The sequence below is a fragment of the Sciurus carolinensis genome, chromosome 6 (assembly GCF_902686445.1).
Source record: "Sciurus carolinensis chromosome 6, mSciCar1.2, whole genome shotgun sequence".
Classification (NCBI taxonomy): Eukaryota; Metazoa; Chordata; class Mammalia; order Rodentia; family Sciuridae; genus Sciurus; species Sciurus carolinensis.
The window spans coordinates 138,296,880-138,320,411 of record NC_062218.1 but is presented as its reverse complement, the minus strand read 5'-3'; the positions used below and the strand labels follow the sequence as shown (position 1 = coordinate 138,320,411).

Sequence of the window (23,532 nt, the reverse complement as noted above, 5' to 3'; positions counted from 1 at the left end):
ATCCTATATCTAAACATGGGCTGCTGTGGAAGATGCAACCTGACTTGCCTCTCCTCAGACATATGTCGAGCCTGAGGTTCCTGTGAGAGAGGCAGGTGTCTAGATGTCCTAGGCCCACTCCATACAATAGACAGGGAGCCCAAGGTCTGGGGCTAGGCATTGTGCACATGACAATGGGTTTGGACATGTTGGGCTTAAGATGCCCATAGTACAGCTAGGCACACATGCAAGACAGAGTGGCTGGGTGGTCTAGGCTTCTGAATGAGCATTCAATGCTGTGCAATGGGTAGGAGTTGCAGTGCAACATGACTGCTAAAGTCATGAAAGATCAAGTGCACAGACATTATGGATACAGGGAGCAGCAGACAGAGAGGCAGGACTAGAGGCCCCAGGGCCCTGGATCCAAGAGCACAGTGGAAGTCAGTTGCTACTGAGCAGGGCCTGAGGGCCTGGAGGCCAGTTCTGAAGCTGTTGAGATCTGGGTCCCACTGGCAAGAACCCTTCCAAGACTCCTGGACCTTAAGTCTAGTCTTCAGAAACACATAGGCTGATATAGGTAGATGTGAGGAAGCCTCAGAGCCTGTGCAAGTGCCTCTCATGCTAGCAACCATCATCACCTATTGGTGCCTGGTGACCTTAACTATAGAGTCTTCTCTGTGGCTTATCCAGGCCTCCCTCTTCCAGCCCTTACAAGTCTGACCTGTCTCAACGCACACCTAAAATATTCACCCAGTACATGAAAGGAGCAAATGACCAGCAGCTCTGACTCAGTGACGAGCCAACAATGGCTCAGCAAACAACCCAGAAGCAGATTCTCACCTCCACAGCTTGCATGGACTTGATAACCACCCCGCACTTCTGCCCTCTCTCTTTCAGGGCTTCCTCAAACGGCTCCATCAAGATGATCATCTTGAGCCCTGGAGTCTCCTTCCTCTCCACATGCTCTAGTAGAAGTATAGCTTTCTGAGGTTTATCCACAATCACAGTGCTGATGTCTGCTGTGGGGACGACCAAGGAGAGTCAGGCTAAGGGGTGCAAACTATGACTGTGAGCAGCATGGCAAACAGCAGCACTATGGGCTGTGTATACCACAGCTTGTATAAATAAATGTTTAAGACAGGCTGCGGGGGCCGTGTGTTGTGTGCAAAGGAACACACCATGGGTCTTGAGTATAACCAAGGGAAGAAAGCCCAGGAATTTCCTGTAGCAGACTCCAAGCTTTCCTTTGCTTCAGACTCAGCCCCCATTATCCCAGGTCTACCTGGGATATTTATCCCACCCTCACCCCTACAAGTATGCCAAGCTGCCATGAACCTGAAATGGTAGCCTATGTAGAGGCTGGTTTAGAGGCTTCTTATTGACATTCCATCCCTGTGAAAGGAATCTTTAGGTGAAGCCCAGGTGGGGACAGCTGAGACTCAAGAAGCCAATTCAGGGTCCAAAGTGTAAGCCCCTATTGTTTTCTGAGAGAATAAGCAAGTGCCTCCTATGAATGTTAGATGATCACCATAACCGGAGAGGCTGGGGACCAGTTGCTAATGGTGGGAGCAGGTGGCAGTGGGGCTCACCTGTATTGATGATGTAGCGGATAGCCCCAGGGCCCAAAGTGTCATAAAGTGGCACCACCACCATGGAATACGTGTAGCAAGCCAGCTCTGCAATGATCCACTATGGAAACAAAAGGTCAGGATAGGGGGAGAGGAGCTAAGAGGGCCACACTGCCCCTCCAACCAGGAAACCAGGGTGCCTGCTCTAGGCCCTGTGCCTGACACTGTGAACAGCAAGGAATCCATAAGGCTGACAGGTTGTGGTTGCTCACCCACAGCCCTCTAGACCATGATGACCTACGGAATTCTGTAACTCCTGGATTTCATGTTCAAACAGCCCAAGGTCCATTTCTAGGATGCTCATGCGCCTTTTCATGACTTTCCTCCCCCTTGGCTCAAAGGACAGCTGTTTGTGGGGCTAGGTGTGGTGTGGATGGAGTTCTGCTGGGGTATCTGCTCCTGATGAAGGACAGAACTGGGGTAGGGTAGAGAGGATGGTGCTATGGCCCCAGGGTCTCCCCCTTTTTTTCTTGTCCCAGACCCTATAAATTGTGGGAGCAGAATTATTCCTTGTAGTACCCAACCCCTTCTCCACTAATACCTTGTAGGACCAGTCAGGACAGATACTCACCTCTGGTCGATTTTGTGCAAAAACACCAATAAACTGATCTGTACATGCTTTACAGTTGTGCTGGAGAAGTCCGGACCCCAGAAATTCGGCCCTATCAGCCACCTGCACACAGATGTGGGGAGGTCATAGGCAAACGAGGGTTCTTCAACATGGGTGAGATCCCAGGTGGGATTCCTATAGGTCTGATAGACCTCCCTGACTCCCTGCCCAGGTAGGCCCCAAATCCCTCAAGGCTACTGCCAGGAGATTGGTGGACAGGCTAGAGAAACAAAAGATGACCCTCTGAAACCCAGCAAGGTACCCATAAGCCCTTCCCTCCAAGTGCCAGGTCTGCATGAGTGGACAGGGTGGGGCCCATCCTTTGTCACTCACCTCCTGGTAGGATAGCCACTGGTAAGGCTGCTTGGGCTTCCTGAAGCCGAGGCAGGGCCCATTCCCTGCAGAGACAAGCAGGCCTTGTGCAAGGGAGGAGGGCAGGATGGGTATACTACCCCTGTCCATCAGGCACCTGGATGGACATCCCATACTGTGGGTATCCACGGGCCATGTGAACTTTCCCCTAGCTGCCTAACCCAGAAGGACCTAAAGCATGCAAGCATGGCATCTTTGCATAGATTAGGGAGGCCTAGGAATGGGACTGATACAATAACTGTCCCTACCATGACGTGTGTGACAGTCCCTACTGCAGACCCCCAAAGACCCAGATGCCTGGAGGCAAGGAAAAGGTGGCAGGCTGCCTCTCTGACAATCTCCCTTTGCCTCATACACTTGGGTCACTCAGACATCTCAGAGGCTCAGGCTCAGAACCATGCCAGTCAGTGATCTGACAACCCGGCTCATCAGGGGATGCTAATGGGGTGTATACAGTGAGGGGCCTAAAGTCAGGCAATCCTAAGGTCAGCCATTGGCCATATAATGCAGTTGTTTCTCTGACTGGTAAAAGAGGGCCAGGAATGACTTCTCTGATGAACCTGGGCCTGCTCACCTGCCATATGCCTGTTACCACAGTTCCTTGTCCACCCTTACACCCACCCAGTGCCTTCCACAGTCCTTCTCACCTGAGATACTAAGCCCACGGCGAAACACCTGGTACATGGTCCGGGCATCATCATAGTAGTGGGTAAGCAATTGAGGGCTCCCTCCGATTACAGATCGCCGGGCCCCGCCACTGTCCTACAAACCAAACACAGGCCAGAGAAGCTGGCTGAGGCAGGCAGGGCTGTCACAAAACTATATACAGCTTAGATGCACACCTGGTCTACAAAGTGGGGCTGTGTGTGCACACCTATACTGTATACTGTCAATCTGTGTGTATCCATACTCTAATATAATTGGCTAGTGCATACAGGCCCAGTATATGAGTGTCTATATCACACACACACACACACACACACACACACACACACACACACACTACTGCATTCACACACCAGGTCAGCACACATAAACAGTACAGAATTTTCAGAAACTCTTCATATACACCCATACAATGGAACAGGAAGTGTTGACTAGAGCCAAGTATCTCCTGGCATAAGGTTCAACCACCCAAGTGTCCCCCATTCCATCATCTGCTCTTAGGCCCCTAAGTTAAGAATCATTTAGGTGTAGTCTTTAGCTAAGAAGGCTGCCATCCATCATTCACATCATAGTGTAAATGGTTGAGGGCTGTGCTGAAAATACTTTTCTAGGAACTGAAGCCTAGGAGGGAGGCTTGAAATCACACTAATATTCAATGCAGGTGGGCAGGGCAGTGGGACCCTGGACCCTCAGTGTAGAGATCCAGAGTAAGAAGGAGTGAGTATCTTCTACACTGGGACAAGGGAAAGGTGTCTTTACTGCTTCTTCCCTTCCACCCCTTGTATACCAGAACTCTCCTGTACCTCAGCTCTGTGTGGTCTCTGAGCATTATTCGGGCCTGCCACTTCTTGGAATACCAGGTCTGAGGAAATGCTGTGAGCAACACTGAGCAAACAGGCAAACTTAAAACCACAGGCAGCTCTCCACTGTTTTGGAGTGGAAGGTTCTATTTGGCTAGTGCTTCCCAAGTTTCCAGGCCCAACAAAGGCCTGTGTGGGAAGCTGGGGGCATAAACATTTGGATCTGGTTAGCACCAGGGTGACATATGATAAAGCAGAAGATGGTGTGCAAGGGACAGAGGAGGTTTCAGCAGGCGTGTGTGTTGGGTTGTGACTGCCAGACAGATTTTGAAAATGCATAGGTGTTTGCAGAGCAGAATAAGGAGCAGGAAATGGCAGTCTGGGCACCAGCAATAGCAAATACAGATGTGTGGGGCAGGAGCACAGGTACATCTGGGGACTGTAGGCAATTCATGGAGCTCTAGATGGATATGGTAGGACAGCAAACCAGAGAGGGCTGCAGATCAAGACAAGGAGTCTGGACTTTGGCTTGAGGGTCATGGGCAGCCAGGGGAAGGTTTTAAGCAGGGGAAGTGATACAATCTGAATTGTGTTTCTACCATGCAACATGTGGAATAAGTCTGCCAGGCCCTATGTGCTCTGCTTGCCTTTCACCACCTTTCCTGCCTCTCTCCTTTATCTCCTTCACTCCAGACACTCTGACTCTCTACTCTCCTAAGGCGAGAGGCCAGCTCAGCCTTTCTTGGAAGGAAGATTTAACTTTGTCCCACATCCTGTCCTCTCAGCTATACCCACAAGCTGACTCTGTAGTTCTCAGACACTGAGCTAGGCCATCCCTCTTGCCACCTGACCCCACGCAGATCACCTCCAACCCAGACACCTGCAGGTGCCTCCTCATGCCTGCCCCTGCCATGGCCACCCTTCCACAGCATGAATTGGCCCTGTTTCTCTCTGTTGAAAGCCCAAAATAAATCCATGCTACCCACCCTATGTGTCCTTTCTTAGTTCATGAGCATCTGTCCCTGCTGACCTCTCCAAGAAAGTTATAATCTTAACCAAAAACAACCATTCTTAGTGCTTTCTCTGTATCACATCACCAAATTCTTACCACACCATAGAAAGCGGGAGCTCTTTTTATTACCCATTTTACAACTGAGGACACTGAGGCTTAGAGAGTAAAGAAACTGCCAAGAACCATAGAGTGAGAGGCCAGAATCCAAGCCCAGGACTGCTAATCACCAAAGGCCATTCTTATTACCACTCTGCTAGCCCCAATCCAGCCCCTCTCCATTGCCCAGCACCCAACCTGAGTCACCATTCCCTAAAGCTACCATGTGCTTTATCACACATCTGAGTTTTGTACATATCATTCCTTCTCTGGAAAAATGTCCTTAGGATCCAGACCCCTAGCTTGACCTGTGCCCTCCCCTACCAGGCAAAACATTCCCATGCTCAAGATCACCGAGATGTACCATCAAGAGCAAAAATTACAACAATGTATGTATCATGATATTATTTAAAAGTTGGGGGGCAGGGGTGTTATCTGCACATATTCTCAAGGCTAAGAAAGAATCATTAAGACAAGTTGCCTCAGGGTAGGAGAACTGAGAGGCCAGGGGAAGAAGGTAGAAACTTTTCAGTATATGTCCTTTTGTTTCTTACAACCTGGGAGAATGTATCATCAGTTCAGAACAAACAGAATTACAGTTTAGAAAAAAAGGCAAATTGTAAAAGGGCAAAATAAATTCCATAAACTTCATAAAGAAGCCTGGAAGACACTTGTGTGCTGGGCCTCTGTACCTTCATTCCCATGGAGGCTCTACCTCCCCATGTGCTCTGGGAGGGTGGGGCTCTGGGGTGGGCTCAGGTCTGGATTCCTGCACTAACCACGACTGGGCATTGGAAGAGTGTAGGAGGGAATTTACCTGAAGTACATGGGACCTGCTTAGCCTACTAAAGCACCAATGAGTCAAGGCCCTCTACCTGAGAGGCTGGCAAATGAGAAGCCCTGTGCAATGTCAAAGTCAATCTCTGCCAAGGGACAGTTCCTGGGAGAGGCAGAAGGAGCATCTGGCCAGAGACCCTGCCCAAGGCTGCTGCAGAGCTTGCTGGCTGGCTGCCTGGGGAAACTGGGATTTTGTGGGCCACTTGAGGTCAAATGAACCACAAGTTTGGCTTCTACGTTCAAGATACCTGTTCTCTGCCCACTACTTTGCACAGCCAGACTGCTCCCGCCCTGCTCACCTCCACTTCTTCTGACTGCATCAGGAGGTTGCATGGTGGTCTCAGGGCCTTTGGCCGGTGAGTGAACCAGTAGGCAAGGATGGCAGCCAATGCACCCATGCTCACAAGGGTGGTGGCTGAGAGACTGCGGAAAAACTGGCCCAAGTCACCCAGCTCGGGCAGCCGCAGTATCCTCAGGATCTCCTGTGTCTGCATCTTCTCCAGAAGTGAGAGGACAAACTCTGTAGAAAACAAAAGATAGATGAGGGAGGAGACCCAACAGACAGGCTTGGGAGGGATCCTGGATCACAGATGGCACACTGACCATGGTCAGGCTCTGGCTCAGGATACTGAAGAGTAGACCATGGGCTAGTTGGGGGTGTACAGTTTAGGGTATACATCCAGAAGGCCTTTTCCCATGGGAGGCTAGAGCCCTCAGCACTCATACCTGACAGTCAGATACCTGACCCAGTTTTCCTGAGAACCACATGCTCAGGCCCTGGGCCATGGCTGACAGCTGCTTTCACATCTTCGAGGGGCCAGGATGTGTTCTGGCAGCTCTGGGCATGGAGCTGCTCAGGCCCTAGGACCTGGACACTCTGCCTTTCCTGTGTGACTGTGCTCACAGGGCTGTGCTTATCATTGCTCCTGGGGTGTGGAGAAGATGGAAAGGTAACAGAAAGGCTCAGAACATTGCCCAGGATGAGTGGGATGGAGAGATAAGAGCTCTGCCTGCTCCCCCTCTCAGTTCCCAATTCCAGGACCTGACTCAGAGTTCAGTAGTGCACACAGATCAGCCTGAACAGGTGCCTCCAGGCCTCATGACACAAAGGCCATGACCTAGCTGACTGTATGAGCACTATGGCTCTGTGCTGCCACACACTGAGTATCAAGAGGCACTGCTGACCCCACCACTGACTGGGCCCTGTACTGTCCTTCCTGACCCCTTCAGTTAATGTCCAGAGGAAGGGGGAGGTAGAATGTACTAAACTGGCAGGAAGAGAAAGAAACCAAGGTTCAGCAAGAAAGGGCTCAGCAAAGTGCTATGTGTACTCCTAGAGGTAACCAGTATTGGTTGGGATGTGATGGGTGGTGGTCAGGGGGCATCACCCACTGCAGCCCAAGTGGTACAGTGGGCCTCTCAGGGAGACATGGGGTTTGGACAGTGTGGTTTCCATGAAAAGCACTGGTGACCAACTTTGGTTCCAAGATAACAAGTTCCAGGGCGATCCTGTGTCTTCCTGTTAGCCACTAAGTAGAGAAGTGTTGACAGAGAAGATACACAGTTAGGTTGGGCTCAGAGTGGGCCAGGCGTCAGATGCTGGCATCCATACTGGGACCCCTTCATGGCATTGTTTCAGTGGGACCTGAATCTAAGAAGCTCCCTAGAACACCTGTAGGTCTGTCATCCCAATGATGGCAGAGTGGGCCCCAGCAGGTACCCTCCTCATGGGCCCTCAGCCCTTGGAAGCATTGCCTGTGATTTCCTTTCTTGGGAAACAAGAAGAAATGCAACAGTGGCGACTCTGCAGCCCTGGGATATGAGCCAAACAATTGCTTGACCCTTGAGGGAGGAGAGATCTGCTGAAATTCCAATAAATGGTATTTGTGCTAAACTGTAACATTACCACATGGACGATGAGGTCACTGATGTGCAAAGTCATTGCAGAGAGAGAGAAAGAGAGAGAGAGAGAGAGAGAGAGAGAGAGAGAGAGAGAAGTTCCTTGGTTAAAGTCCACTCCCCTTTGCTTACAAACTATGTATAGTTCAGTATATATACCATCTCTTTGAATCTCCACTCCCCAATCTTTAAAATGGGCATAGTATTACGCAGGCATGTAAAGCTCCTTGTACTACATTTAGTAGAGTCAAAGGACCAAAGAAACGGCTAAAGGATGTGCTTTTCAGACAAAGGGGCTGCTCAGCCTAGGAAACAGAAAAGGGATCAGAGGCAGGTCTGGTTCATGCTGGTCCAAATGGTGGGCGGAGGCCGTTGGGTCCAGGTTCTGTGTCCCCACAGAAGGAATCGATAATCTAGAGGTGCACAGCAGGCTGAGTTCTGGGAACACTCACCAACCTCCCACAGGCTCCAAGTGCCCAATGAAAGTGAGCCCCCAGTCAGGCAGAGCGTTCTCCCTGAACTCCTGAGCCCGTAGTCCAGTTTTATCAGCAGTTTTCTTAAGCTGAGTCAGTTATAAGGGCACCACAGGAAGGACCCACTTCTGGCAGAGAGATCATATTAAGGTTCTGCATCATCAAAACAGAGGCCTAGCTGTGGATTACAGTGAATTTACCCAAGGAAAACCTCTGTGGATTGCTCTGGGAAGGTAGCCAGCAGGCCTTCTTGGGACATTGACTTCCCTGTGCTGCAGATGGGAAGATCAAGTCACAGCCAGACCTCTGAGATAAACTACTCACTACTTGGTGGAATATTAAGACATGTTCCCTAGCTCTTGGGTGGGCTCTGAGCTGAAATGACTACACTGAGTCAATGTGCTGAAAAGTCAAGGCCCAAGAAGCCCCTGCCCAGTCTCTGAGGCCTCAGCTATATGGTCCCAAAAGTTTTAAAGGGAACCTGGAAGGATATCTCATGAACAACAGTCCTGGCCCTTGGAAATTACAGACAGACCCTAAGCTGCCGCAGAAAGTGGGTGTCTGTGGCACTGGGTGCAATGCTGGAGTTGTCACAGCATACAGCAGAATGGACATGCCATTCATCCATCCATCCACCCATCCACCTGACCCTCATATGGCCCCTGCTATCCCCAGCTCAGTGCTGAGCCTGTTCTCAGTCCCATGGCAAGGAGACATGAGGGAGTGGGCAGCGCTGGGAAGTGTGGTCCAGGCTGTGCTCACACAGAGGGAGTGAGAGAAGGTGCCTGAGTTCAGCACGGTGAGTCTGAGCGGGCTTCTGACAGGGAGTGATGCCGATGCTGAGACTAAAGAACAAAGAGGAAAGGGTGTCCCAGGCAGAGGGCAGCGAATACACAAAAGCTGGAGCTGAAAGAGCACAAGGAGCGCTTAGGAAACGGAATCTTCTGTTCAGATAATCAAGTTTTGAGCCTGTAGAAACTTGTACAAAGGTCAGCACTGTAAGTCTGGGAGGCCGGCCTTGTGGATCTGCTGAGCTCTGGGTCGTTACATTATCACAGTTCTCACAGAGGTGAAAAGCAGGACTTGTCTAAACTTCCTGAATTCCTGATGCCTGGGAAGCCCTTGCCATCGCACTGCACTGTGTCATCCTCCATGTACTCACTGTGAGGAAGTAGAACATGGGGCTCCTTCTTCAGTGAGAGAGGAACATGGTAGGTGCCATAGAACCAGGACTCAAACCCCAAACCATTCCCTTGTCTTGTGTGGTCGCCCCAAACCTCCCAATATTGGACGCAGTCCCACAAAACATCCTATCCTTCACATTAGTGTGAAATCCACAGAAAGCCAGCTCCAGCCTGCTCAGAAGAGCCTGGTTCAATTTCTAGGAGGTGGGGTCAAGTGCAAGGCTGAGAAATCCTGGACATGGGGATCAGCCTGTCAGATCGGTCACATGCTATTGTCTGCTCTGCACACACCATGAGTGGGCTTCCTCTTGGCCTCACATGAAGAAGTCATCATCTCCTAGCTGGGTCCGTGTCCTCCCACTGGGAGTTATAGAGTCCAGTGGGCTAAAGACTTGGCCATCCACTTCTCCTCAGGTGAGGTGCCCACCCTTGAGGAGGCATCTGCAGTGGCTGCAGCTCTTCTAGCCCTGAGGCCGGGCCTGTACCTTTCTGTGGCTGGCCAACAACCAGAGGGTCTCATTCTTCCCTGTGCACCAGCTTTCTCAGATAGTAAAAATTACTAGCATTTATTCTGAGACTCCCTTCAGACCTGGGAGCTACTGAAGGGCAGCACTGTGAGTCCAGGTCCTCTAAGGACACTGGCCTCAAAGCCAACCCACACCATCAAGACCTTGGCATGTAGATGGTAGGACTAGGTTTGGGAGTCTGGTCTCCTCTCATTATATCAGGGGGCCTTGACCTCCTCTGATCTCCTCTCTGTCAACCAGGGCTAAGGCTTGGTGGTCCCTGGGGTTATAGCCATGTCTGCCTCCTTCTGTGCCCCAGGAGGTTCTGTGGGTTGCAGCAGCTATGAGTGGGAGAGGTATATGCACCCAAGGGAATCAGTGGTGCTGATGTTGCCAGGTGAGTGACTATGTTTGTAAATATTCACCTGGTAGGAGGACCCAGCCCTCAGCAGGCACTAGCCTCATTTTGCCCCCAACCCCAGCACATCCCATGCCTTTTCCTCCAGTACAGACTCACTCAGAATACCAAGTAATGACAGAGGCTAGAGCACTGGGACTTCCTCCCACCTTACAGGTCCTCTGCTTATTCAGGGCACATGAAAGCAATAGCTCTTGTGACCCAGGATGGGAGAGAACAGGAAGAAAGGAGCCATAGAGGGTGGCATGTTGGCTCCAAGGTGGTAGGGTGGCAGAGGCAAAACCCTGGAACACAGCCCCTTTGTCGATGTCCCTGGGGTCAGGGGTTTGACTCCAAAAACCTTCTGCTAGTGCAGCCCCTTTCCCCCCAGCGATCGATACCATCACAGTCTAGCAGGATGGCTCTGCAAGAAAGGACTACTTCCTAAACATTTCTCAAACCTGAGTCCTCCTCTCCACCTACCCGGTCCTGGACCTGGTCCACGGGCAGCCCACAATGCTATGCCAGACTTCTCATGGTTCTCCTTGCTCTCACCTGTGCTTACACTGACAAATCAATGTGACGATATCATGCCACTGCTCCAAAACTTTATCTGGTTCCCTATTGCCTTAGGTCTAAATTCCAAACTCATGCTGGCCCTGAGGTCCTCCATGCTCCTCATATTCTTCCCTTCCCTTAGAATCACTCCAGTTTCTTTCTGCATTAGCCTGGGGTGGGAGTTCTTATAATGGAATTCTGGGTCTCTGCAAACCCCCAAGAACCTCAGAAATAGTGGGGAAGCACCAGTCAAGCCACCTTATCATCAAAGAATCTCCTTAGCTTCCAGTAAAGAGCTCCAAAAAAAAAAAATTACAACTTCTCCCAGGGTTTAGAACTCAGGAGACCTATATTAGAGGGCTTGGGAAAGGGCCCAAAGGGGGATTCCAGTGCTGGACTGACCTTGGTCCAAATCCTGGCTCAGACTCTTGATAGCTGTGTAGCCTCAAGCAAGTCACTGCACCCCTTTGGGCCTCATCTCAAACAATCTCATGGATAGAAAGTGGGATGCCAGGTACATAGTACAGGAAACACTGGGTAAACAGGAGTTAGCTGAAGCAGTTACTCCCTCTCTTTGCCAGTCAAAGGACTCAAAGACAACTTGCAAAAGCAAATGCATTCACACCCTACCTTTCCAGCGGGCTTCTGGCACTGAGGAGGTGGCTTAGCTGGTCCCACTAGAACCAGCCTCCTTTTACAGGGCTTGTGGGGCCCAGGGAAAGAGGTTACCACATCTTGATCAAAGCAAGAAAGTGGAGAAGGCCCTGCCCCTGGGTATAGCTGATGGTAACAGCCGCCAGCTCTCAGAAGCCGGGTAGTGGAGAGCTGTTAGCCGTGGAGGCAGTGGCTCCCGGGTGGCTATGGGAGCAGGTCTGGCAGGAACCAGGGCACAGAGCAGCTCTGTGAGGAGCTACTGGCCCCTCAAGGCCCCCGCTGGCCCCCCTTCATCTGCACACGGGGCGGTGCTGGCTCTGATCAGCTCAGAGCTAAGCAACCCAGCCTTAACCCTCACTCTGCCAGCTTGCCAGAGCTTCCGCCCACACCCCTCTGCACCTCCACCCACCCCACCTTGTCTTCAGTCCTGGAAGAGAGTCTACCAACGGGAGTTATGAAAGGACAAATCCTCCTTACACATCCATCTGAGACATTGATTAGGGGCCAGGAGCTTTGTCCATGGACTGGTGACCTACAGTGAGCATGAGCAGTAGGGGTGGTGGGAAGCTGTGGGGAGTGAGGGGTGGGGATTCCAGATTTGTGATGCTGAAGGAGGGCGGCACCATCCACCCCTGCACTCTGCCTCCAGCCTCTCCTTGGAGCCACCTCCACTCCACCCCCACAAGGTCACAACCAATCTTGGGAGAGAAAAGAAACTGGGCATAGTTTCAGATACAAACAATATCTACTCAGGGATGCTCTGGGGAGTAGGGTCAGAAGGTGGAGGATGGTTCATCTTCTTTACAGGACCCCAGGGTAGCATACCAGCCCCTCCCTAATGCCTACCCTAAGACACTATTTCCTGGCTTGCCCAGGATGGCCACCCTGGAGCCAGAACCCACACCCTCTCCTGCTGGAACCAAAGCCAAGCTCTCTGTAGTACTTCTGCCAGACTGGGGCACCTAGGTACCAGGCCTCCCAGGGAGAGCCTCAGTGTTTTGAGGTCAGTCTCCACAGGGTGTGGGGAGGGGGCTGGCTACTTCTGCAGCTCTTTTAATCTGACTTTTGCAGCTTTTCACTTACTTCCCTGGCTAATGTGTAGCTGGTTGGGCTACACAGGCATGCAGCTGCACCTGCTAGTGAGAAAGACCCAAGTGCAGGCCACAGGGCCCAGCTCAACACCATCCCCAGGCCCTACCCACACAACAGGAGCATCTGGGCACTTCCAAGTCTGTTCCTGACACTTCCCAGGCCACTCTTCACCCAAATCCAATCCACCTCCCTGCAACAGGAATGTCCCAAGTAATGACCTAGTGCTCCAAGCTCCCTCCTGAGAGCTGTTTGCTCAACCTGCCTGGGAAATCTAAAGTCCCAGGTTTGTAACACCTTCCATGGGGCTGATAAAATTCTTTCATTGCTCATTCCACCATCTGGGGCAAGCCATGCATACACTTTCTGCCTCAGCAGCCTGTACCTAGAACTTGGCCCTGGCATCTCCAATCCACCTTGGTTAAAACTCACAGATACCTGGACACCAAATTTTGACCCACAAAGTCCTTGCCCTTCCTTCTTCACAGGACCTCTACTTTTCTCTAGATATCTTTAAATAAGAAAAATCTTCCTTTAGTGTTTCTCAGGAAATCTAGTAGTCACAACAAAGTCCTGGTTGATGGAAAGCCATGCAAGGTACTGGGGGATAAAGCTGGGACAGCAGTTCCTCCGTAGGAAGCATGGTTCCCATTGCCGAGTCAATAACTGCACAGATCTTGCCCAGTGTGGAGGTGCACACCTGTAATCCCAGCAACCAGGGAGGCTGAGGCAGGAGGATTATAAATTCAAGAGCAGTCTCAGAAACATAGCGAGGCCCTTTCTCAAAAAACAAAAACAAAACAAGACAACAACAACAACAACAACAAAAACAAGCAGAACAAAACAAAAAAACAGACCTCACATTCACTCTGTGCCCACTGACCTGTGGAGACGCACACACCACAGACCACATTCAGCCCAACAACCACCCCATCTGCAAAGAGATTCAAGTTCATCTCTGCTGTGGGAGAGGGACTTTCTCTCAACTTTCCTCTTGGGTTTTAATTACAATCACAGAATCACCGATGATTGGGGCAGAGATGGGACCCAGGGCCTCCATAACTCTGGAACTGCCAGGGGAAACCCACTCTGCCTCCCACAGGAGATAAATGGGCCCATGATACCAGGTTGCTGAGTTACACCTTGAGCCTCCCTGAGGAGCCCAATTATAGCTCTGAAAGTAGAAGTAAGCTCCTCAATGTGGAAAGACCTAAGATCGGCTACTTCGTACAGCCACCTGTCCCAGCTACCCAAACTCACAGAGAATATACCCCCCTTTAGCAGCCTTCACTGCCTCTTTGCCCCCATCCTCACAATAGAACCTCTTAAGAAACTCACTCACCCCAAGCCCTGGCCAGGGAACATGGACCCACATTCCTGACGACAGTACCAGAAAGCCAGGCTCAAACAACACTTTCAGGAACTCAAAAAGATGAGTAACCTTGAGAAGAGAGGAGCAGACAGAAACATAGTATCTTCTCCAAGCTCTGAGATAATACTTGTCCTTACCATGAATCAGGCATAGCAAAATTCTCAGAACAAAGAGGGACAAGAGAAGCTAAAGCAATGGCAGCGGCTCCTTGGAAATATTTTCAGGGAATGATGACCAGGACTGATGAGTCAAGGTCTCACTGTCCTTCATCCCAAGCAGGCATAACCCCAGGGATACTGGTGAGGGCCATGGTCACCACATGGGCAGAGGGACACCCCCTGATCAGGTCCCACTGTACAGGAAGCCAAATCTTGTGGCTGCAACACGATCCTTTCCCTTCCCAGTTGTGTCCACATTAGGACTGCCAGTGTCCTGGCCTCAGAAGCAGTGATCCATTTCCATCACTGGCATAAACTGTGGACACACTACAAGCCCTCCAGTGATGGACACATCTGGTAGGAGAGATAGGTTCTCACCGGCAGGTGGGCAGGGTACAGGTGGGACAGAGGGTAACCTCCTGCAGCTAGGAGGAAGTTCCTTGAGGTAGGAGGACCCTGGCAAGATATGGTTGGAGTTATTTAAGCATGGGGAGCAAGAGAAGAATTTGCTCACCTCCTTTTTCACTTCTGGTCTGCTGAGGATTCCTGCTCAGGGAGAAATTCACAAGACTGAATCTGAGACACATCTTCCATCCAGAGTGAGAGCAAGGTAACAGTGGAGGCAGTGTGAGAAGGGAAGGAGAGCCAGGCAAGGACAGAGTGACACGGTGGGGTGGCAAGGCACAGGAAGAGCCTGTAAGACACTGGGGCACCTGACAGGAGCATTTGCACAGAGGAGGGAAGGAGGCACAGGCCTGGCTGAACTGAGAATCAGAGCAGGAAGCTAAAGCTGGCAGCATGGTATTTAGCTGCAGAAGGCAAAAGATTGTATGTAGTTGGTACTCTGTGTATGCCTCATTCCTTCCAAGTCACAGCCCACAAGCTAACAACACCCACCAGCTCACCTGATCTAGCATCTTGGGAACTGGGGCTACAAAAGTACCCCAGGCAAGCTGCGTCCCTCTATCCCTGCCAAAGAGACTACTGCTACAGCCAGGAGCCTGCCTGGCTCCTTTACCCACCATTCCAGGTGTATTGTCTCTCTGTGTGCATTAGACAATGAGCAAGAACACAGTTTTGCCTTTGGTTGAGGGTACATTTCCTAGAAAATATGATACATAGTTTAATTTTCTGGCAAAATTGATAAATAGCTTAATTTTCTTGGCTGCCCCATATACTGGCAAAATACTTATTCTCAATTGCCTCAGGAAGAAATAAATCTGAATTCCTCCCAGTTTAGCAAAATCCAATGTTGGTCAACAGGAATCTGCCCACTCCTGAGTCACCCCTCTGGGGTTCAGGGTTGATGGGCAGTTGTAGTCTCAAGTGGCCCTCCTGCCAGCAACCACCAAATCCTGTTGTGGCTTGTGAAAGTATTCACAGGGTTAACACCAGGCTCAAGTAGTCCAGCCCTTAGCTGGGCAGGAGCACTGGGAACTCAGGCCTCCTTTTCAAGGCCAGGATGAATGGGGTATATGCAAATGGCCGCCTCCCGAGGAGCCAGGAGGGCAGGGGAGGGCTTGTGGCTGGCAGGCCTGCAGCACTCCACTTGGCCTGTCACATGAAAGGGTTTGTACTCCTGCTGCTGGCTCCGGTGCCCAGCCAGGCTAGGGCTGTTCTCACCAGAAAACAAAAATCTCTTTCAGACCAAAGCAAAACGAGGCCCCAGCTGGCCCAGGAAGGCCATTGGACATTGTTCACACTGACCCAAGGAGAGCACCCATCACTTGAATTCTCACTTTTCACCCACTGAAAAGAACCCACCATGTTTCCAGAGGGAGCTGGAGGCCTCTGTGGCCACAGAGAAAAGCACCATGTAAGGTCAGGGTGGGTGGGACCAAGAAATAGGGTCAGCCCTTCTGAGCCTCTCTATGGGCATTATCCTTTTCAAAAATATGAATGGCTGAGACTGAGGTTGCAGCCTCTTTTGTAGAAGGACATTTCAGTGAGTCTCATGGTGCTCATGGTAAACATAGAGAAAGAAATGGAAAGAAAAAGGTGCTGCTAAACAAAAACACCTTGGAGTGCACAGAGGACTTTTAAGAAGGGAGACCTCGTGTATCCTCTGCCTGGCGCCCACAGTGCTGCTGACACAAGTGCCCCCGAGCTGTGGGAGGAGTTTATGGTAACCCAGAGCCCAGTGTGTGGGATTCCAAGCTTCCAGGACACTCCAGGCCCAGATACCTTCCTCAATAAAAGCACCACAGCAAGGTCAGCCTCTAATCTTTTTCAGACTTTTAGCTGCTAGAAACGCTATTTTTCTGCCGCCCTAGGGTCACCAGGATCTGTCCATTAACTGCTGCATAAATCTTGTACCTCAGGAGCACAGATGAGACTTGGACTAACAGGAGACAATGACAGAGCAAGGTCATTTAGCCTGAGCACATCTAGGACAAAACCACTTTGGAACTGATCTGAACCAACAGGAAGGTTAGTGGGTGCTTAACAGATATCCCATGATCCAAGGGAGACAGGCCTTGTCAGCTCCTCAGCCCAAAGAAAAGGCCCAGCTCTGATGACTGATAGTCCACTGTCGCCTCCCTCCTTGGGTCTTCCTGCATTTAGTTGGGGACACACTACATTCTCATGAAACTAAGATGCCAGACATGTCTCTGAAAGTTCAGAGAGCCATCCAGGGAGGAAAATTAAGAGGCAGCAGATGGGGCAGAGAGAGGACACTTCAGAACAGATTTAAAAAATAAAAAGTGGGCTACACAGGTCACCACCTACCCTGCCGTCTGGCCTATGGCAAGATCAGGGTCATATGTATCCACATCCCCCACCAGCCCACTGGCCAAGTTTAGGAAGAGGTGGTTTGAGGCAGGGTGGGGTTGAGTATGGGTAAGTTAAAGGAGTCCTTCAGAAAACCACATCTAGGGCTGGAAGATAAAGTCACTATTAACCCTGAAGGTCTCTGACCACTAAGCAGGATCCTGGGTTCTAAGTGACTTTAGGTAACCTCAGCACCAGAAGCAGAATAAAGGGGCTAGAAGTGCTGACTTTTCCAAAGGGATCCCAGCTGTGTCCCCCTTTTCTATTCTGGTAATTTTCCCCTCTCACAGACCTGGGAATATCACTGTCCAGCCTTGAGTCAACCTCCTTGACCAATCTCACTGGCTGGTCATATCCTACCTTAAAGCTCTGTCTCAACTCTGACTGTCATTTCTGTATGGCCTCTGACTGACCTTGCTGTCCAATCTCTGGTTGACCTCACCATCAATTGGCTTTTCTGCCTATTTGGTGGGATCTCTGATCAGTGTCCAGAATGGTCTATCGTTAGGGCTGGGGTGGGTGGGCAGGTAAAGCCCCACAGAATAGCTTAAACCTCAACAACAGTTCACATGTTACAAGGGAAAATGGCTTTATAGCAGGGCCAAGTCCTGCTCAATCCCTCAGGGTCTACTTTCTGTATAGGTGGGCCACACATTTCTGGGAGGGTCCTAGGAACTGGTTAATGAGAACTGTCACCAAGGTGCCCATTCAACCTGGACTTGCCTGCTCTCTCTCTCTCTCTCTCTCTCTCTCATTCCTCCAATGACCATCAATCACTAGATCTGTTCCTGGTCCCAACAGGTGCCAATCTGATCTGCTTGTTTCAGGGTCTGCAAACTGTCCTTGTTTTCTGCTGTAAATATCCAGGAGGCAACTATCTTGGACTATAGGCCTGAATGGGTAGATGTCAAGCCAGAAGCTAACTACCCCCAATTCTCCTCGAACACAGTGACAACCCCTAGGTGAATGCCTGGAATAAGTGTGGGAAGAGGAAGGATGTATCTGGGAAAAGCAGGTGAATAGTCAGGTGGGACTACTTGGAATTTTAAATCCTTCAGACTCTTGAGACTACCGGTTGGGTCTCCGAATAGCTCAGATTGGCTCAGACTTTCCCAACCTACTACCCACTTTCCCACTTCTGTCTATCACAGACTGTAAGCTTCACATGAATCAAGGGTTACAAAAGGACGTAAACACACCTGCCGGAGAGCTAAGTGAACAGGTGAGTGAATGATGGGGAATCACCCCTGAGCCCAAAGCAGCATCTCACCCACAGCACTCCCCTCCCCCACCAATTCTGGGCCCAATGGTTGATTAGTGGGAACTCCTGCAAGACCAACACAGGGAACGGGGCTATCATACCAGGCCATCCATGAGGTGAGGACCTTGACTGGGCATTCCTCTCAGCTAAGCTTGACAGAGTGGCCAGAACGCCAAGTCTACCAGGAGGCCAGAACCTTAGAGCTCTAAGGAAACAACAGCTTTTAGAGAAGACTACCTTCCCCCAAACCAGTTCCTCCTGAAGCTGTGAGTTGGTACATTCATTCATTCATTCATCAAGCCCTTTTGGAGCTCCCGCCCCTGCTTCTCTTCCAGGTTGCACTCATTCTCAGCATTCAAGGTTATCCAGTGAAGGCTGACCTAGACCTGCCAACAAGGAATTCACACCTGCTTTCCCCTATTGCTTCTACCATATTGGCATCTTCCCCCAGGTTGGCATAGAGCTTGGCATCTTGATAGACGTACACTAAAAGTCTGTTGTTTGCTGATTGACTTGTGGTGAGAAAATAGCTTATAAAGTAAATACATCACCATTTATAAATACATCACTATTAAAATAAATTATTCTCAGGGAATGCTTTATTCATTTATGCAATAAACTCTGACACACACTGTATGTCTAACCCTGGGTTGGGGATACAGAGATGAGACATCCTGGCTTTGCCTTCGAGGAGATCATAGGACTTATGGAAAAGGTCAAGTACTGCTGTTCACTGGAACGTGTGTCACTAAGGGATGTATGTGGCTTGTTGATCACAGAGATGGTGTCATCCACATTCCCAGTTCCAGATATACCTTTCAATGGCTACCACCATACAGAATAATATCAACATGCTGTGGCTTGTCATTCTAGGCTGGTGGAGTCTAGCCCTGGCAACCTCACTGACAAGCAGAATCTGTCCCTCGACTTCATTTATTCCTGTTGCCAATCTTTCCTCATACAGGTCCCTCTGACTGCTATGCCTTTTCTTTCCCTACTTCCTTTTTGCATGTTGAAATCCTGGACAGCCTCTGGACTGCAAGTGTGAGGATGTGGATATGACTCACAGGTCTTGTAAGTTGCTTCCCCATTAAAATCTCCCTGGGTCTCAGTGCTTCATCTAGTAAGTGAGGCTAACAATGCCACAGGGCAGCAGGAAGATTGAAGGAAAGCTTAAAGAATCACAGAACATCATGGTTAACAGTGAAAGAGTAGCTAAATCAACTGGGCATGGTGGGGCACAGCTGTAATCCCAGTGGCTCAGGAGGCTGAGACAGGAGGACTACAAGTTCAAAGCCAGACTCAGCAACTTAGTGAGGCCTTAAACAACTCAGTGAGACCCTGTCTCTAAATAAAATACAAAAAGAAGGGTTGGAGATGTGGCTCAGTGGTTGAGTGTTCCTGGGTTCAATCCCCAGTACCAAAAAAAAAAAAAAAAAAGTAGCTAAGTCAGCATGCTTTCAACAACACCCCCCACAAGTACACACATACATACCCAGTACTTCATTCAGTGAACATCTGAGTGCCTACATGTGTCAGGTGTTGGCTAGATAAACAGTATAGTTTCTGTTATTCAAAAGTCTAATTTTCACCTCTTTTTGCAAACAAGCCAGAACCTCATCCTCACTCACATCACCATATGCGTGGGACAGCCTTGGGTTCTGTCTGGAGCTGTAGCTAAGCCAAATTCAGCCTTCTGAAGGTCATCCTAAAAGCCCTTCTACTCATAAGAGAGAAAAACAGCTAGAGAGCAGAAAGGCTGAGTTCTGCTGCCCCCTGGTGTCAGTGTGCTCTTGCTGGAGCATCCCACCCTAACCATACAGGCTGGAGAGAGGAAATGTTCCTGAGGTCAGAATCTACCACATGGTGACAGACTGTGAAAATCCAGGCTTTTTTCTTTCATGAGGCATGTCCCTAGCTGACCAGACAGCTGTCTGTTCTGCCTGCAGCTCCAGCACCATCTGTCTCAATTTTTGGCTGCCTTCTTGGGCCTCCTTGAGTGGCCTTAGACCTCACTCCAGTTTTCCCCACTAGTAGAAGCCTGGTGGTGGGGGTGGGGGGTGGGGATCGTGGGGGGTTGTATAGAATCTGATGGGACTGAGCTGAGCAGAGCATGCAATTCCCACCTGTCCTGGCAAATTCAGCCAGATGCCTGCCTCACCAGTCTTTGAACTGGCAGTTCTGCCTCATACCACCAGGGCCAGTTCCACTTCCCTTAGGGTAATGACCAGGGCTGAGACCACATCCCTTCCCCTTTCTGGAGCCCAGCCTCAACTCACACCATTCTTGGGCCATATCTATTTTCACCCATAATATAATAATAGGCTCCCACCACATTCCTGACCTCCACTCTCCTCCCCTGGCTCAGCCTGGCCACTGTGGCTAAATAGAAAGTTCCTCTGCCCATCTCCCACCTCAGATAAAACCCTTTTCTCCATGCCCTCCTTCCACAACTCAGGTTACCCCAGCACAAGATGCTGGAGAGACACACACACACACACAGATACACCACCATAGTTTTCTCTGTACACATTTGCTGGTCTGACTTTCCCTACTTGGAGTTTGGCCTACCAGTCTCTGACAAACACCCCAGTATGCCACAGACGCCTACTCTGACATTCCAGTGGTCAGGCATGCAATTGAATAGACTGGACACTATACAAGGGTATGGAACTATATCAGCTTAGGAGGTGGGAACCCTTTGAGAAATCTGTCTACCAATAGTGATGCCTCTTTCTACTTTGTGCAAAGGAGCCACATAGGAAGCTAGAAGTTGTCCTGTTTGAGCACTCTGAGGTCCCTGGATAGTCCCTCAGAAAGGTAGATCTCCTCATTCCCTATCCAAGAAAGTACCGTCTTTAGGAAATGTTCCACAAGGAAACAGGACAAAAGGCCAGTTTTAAGTTGTTGACAACAGAACTTGGCTTGTAGACAAGGACCCCACATATTGAGGGGGGTTTTCTCACAAGCTGTTGATGACCCTTGTCACAAGTGATTTTGCAGTCCCCAGACAACTCCCTGAATCCATAGAACACCAGGTTTTCAGAGAGCTTCTTTTGAACCCATGGCTGGGGCAGGGGGCTTCCTGTGGGTAAGGGATCTTAGCAATGGGGAGAAGCTCTGACACCATCCATCACTCAGGCAATAAGTGTTGGCTGTTACTATCATCGCCATCATCATCGTTATGATCACCATCATCATTTTGATTACTCCTGACCCCAATGCTAGCCCTGTCCTTGCCTGTTGGGTGTGTATCAAGACCAGAGAGGCCTTGCATAGACTGTCATCAGACACTGGCAGACAGAAGGAGCTTAGGAAGCTGAAGGGATTAGAGAGGTCTTACCCCTCCCCCACCTCAATGCAGGGGGAGTATCCCTGTGGCCTAACTCAGGGCAGCAGTGGGGGTGCAGGAAGTGATTACCTGGCCCATCAACCCTCCAGGTTCAGGCCTGTTACAACAAAGCACCTGGTACTGGTTGATCAGTTCAAACCTCAGATCAAATCCCAGTCTACCAGATATTGTCTGCATGATATTGGCAAAGTCGATTAACTTTTGAACCTCAATAAAAATGAGATGACACTACCAACCTCCTACTATTTGCTATGAATATTAGATAACACATGCAAAAGTGCAGATAAGGATCTCTAAAGAATCAACTTCTTCCCCTTCTTTGGCTCAGTAAAAACTCCATCACCATCTCTGATGGTGATGTTTAAATGTAAAATAATAACAAACACTGACATTCATAGAACATTTGCTTTAGGCTAGGCCAGGTTGAAGGCCAATTTAAGGGTAAGCACATCGCATAAATTATCAAGCACAATCTGTACATGGCAGTGGGGCTGTAGGTGGGGGTATTATACTCAGAAGGACCCAGAGAGAGGTCAGCATCCAGGCGTGGGGATATGGGGGTTGAAAAACGCCTGGCAAAGATCCAACAGGGATCCTCATGGACTCCTAAGAGGGTTGCAAGGATGAGAACTCCTATGAGGGGTAACAGAGGGGGCTGGAAGCAGTGGGGGCACAGCTCCAGGCACAGCCAGGGCAGATGAACCCAAATTTACAGCAATCTTGTACTGTGGTAGGAGGGCGAGCAGGGAGTGTTCCTAAGGAAGCTTCTGGCAGGGATCCAGAAGCCCTGGTCAGTCCTGGTTACACAGCTGACCACCTACTGCGGGACCTTGGGGGCCAACACCCTTGGTTTCTGGTCGCAAGAGATGGACAAGGACGCAATAAGTCTGTCCCCACATTGGCTCGGGGCCTAATCTGATCAGCAGGTCCTCGCAATAAGGGGAGAGGGGCGCTAGAACCCAATGGAGGTTGTTGTGGAGTCGCAATGAGCAAGGCCCCCTATCTCCGCAGCCCCAGCTGCTTCCCAAACCCGGCCCGGAGCCCGCCGGAACTGGGGACGACCCGGAGACCTTGAAGGGACAGCCAGCAGCCAGGACGGGGGGCTCCACAGCCACGGGAATATAACACCCGCACCTTGGGCCAAGACACCACAGCTTACCGGAGATGGAGGTCAGGGACCAACAAGGACGGCGCAGGGACTTACCCACTAACAGCCAGAGGGAGCCCCCCGACACCAGGAAGAAGGTCAGCATGTCGGTCAGCCGGGCCCAGCCTGGCCCGGCACGGCCTCCAGGGCCCGCAGCCCCGCAGCCCCACCGTAGCCGCGCTGCCGCGCCGCCGCCGGGTATTTTTAGCCCCCGCCTCCCGGCTCCGCAGCTCCCCGCCTCCCCGCGCCGCTGCGGAGACTGGGCGGGAGGGGGAGGGCGCGGCGCGCGCTGCGCTCCAGAGCCCCACTCCCAGCCCCGCAGCCTGGAGGGGTCAGGGCGCCGCCCGCGCCGCCCTCCTCGGAACCGCCGAGCCCCGGGCGGGGGAGGGGTCGCAGTGAGCACCAGCTCTCTCCTCCTCCGCGCCCCCAACGTTCTGGGGAAACGGGCTGGAGTGGGGCGCACGGGCGACGCGCAATCGTCAGTCACCCACCCCACCAACGCGCAACCCTTACCTCCTCGCGACTCCGCGGTCTGAGTTTTATTGCTAGGTAGGCTCAGGTGGGAGTGGAGAGGCAATCACCGGTCTTAGGAGTTGCAAAAGCTGATGGACTGAGTGTCCACTGAGCACCCACCCCGCTTCGGACCAAGTTTGAAGACACAGCCTGCGCGTGCCACATCTGCGATCCAGTGAAAGGGAGCAATGAGGGTC

At 50.8% G+C, this 23,532-nt stretch overlaps 1 protein-coding gene across 5 annotated transcripts in view; it reads right to left on the bottom strand.

Annotated features, from left to right (window-relative positions):
* Acsl6 (acyl-CoA synthetase long chain family member 6) overlaps positions 1 to 23,052 on the bottom strand; it is a 58,362-nt gene extending 35,310 nt beyond the window's left edge. For 2 of the 5 annotated variants that reach the window (XM_047555419.1, XM_047555420.1), the window contains exons 1-7: positions 22,880 to 23,049; positions 6,300 to 6,520; positions 3,237 to 3,351; positions 2,551 to 2,615; positions 2,179 to 2,280; positions 1,569 to 1,668; positions 820 to 998 (exon numbers count right to left, since the gene is read on the bottom strand). In XM_047555419.1, the coding sequence (XP_047411375.1) occupies positions 820 to 998; positions 1,569 to 1,668; positions 2,179 to 2,280; positions 2,551 to 2,615; positions 3,237 to 3,351; positions 6,300 to 6,520; positions 22,880 to 22,928 (831 nt within the window). In that variant the 5' untranslated portion in view covers positions 22,929 to 23,049. Of the gene's footprint in view, positions 1 to 819; positions 999 to 1,568; positions 1,669 to 2,178; positions 2,281 to 2,550; positions 2,616 to 3,236; positions 3,352 to 6,299; positions 6,521 to 11,647; positions 11,914 to 22,879 lie in introns of those variants that run through there. The other 3 variants (XM_047555423.1, XM_047555421.1, XM_047555422.1) reach the window with 3 other exon arrangements.
* Positions 23,053 to 23,532: the final 480 nt, after the last annotated feature.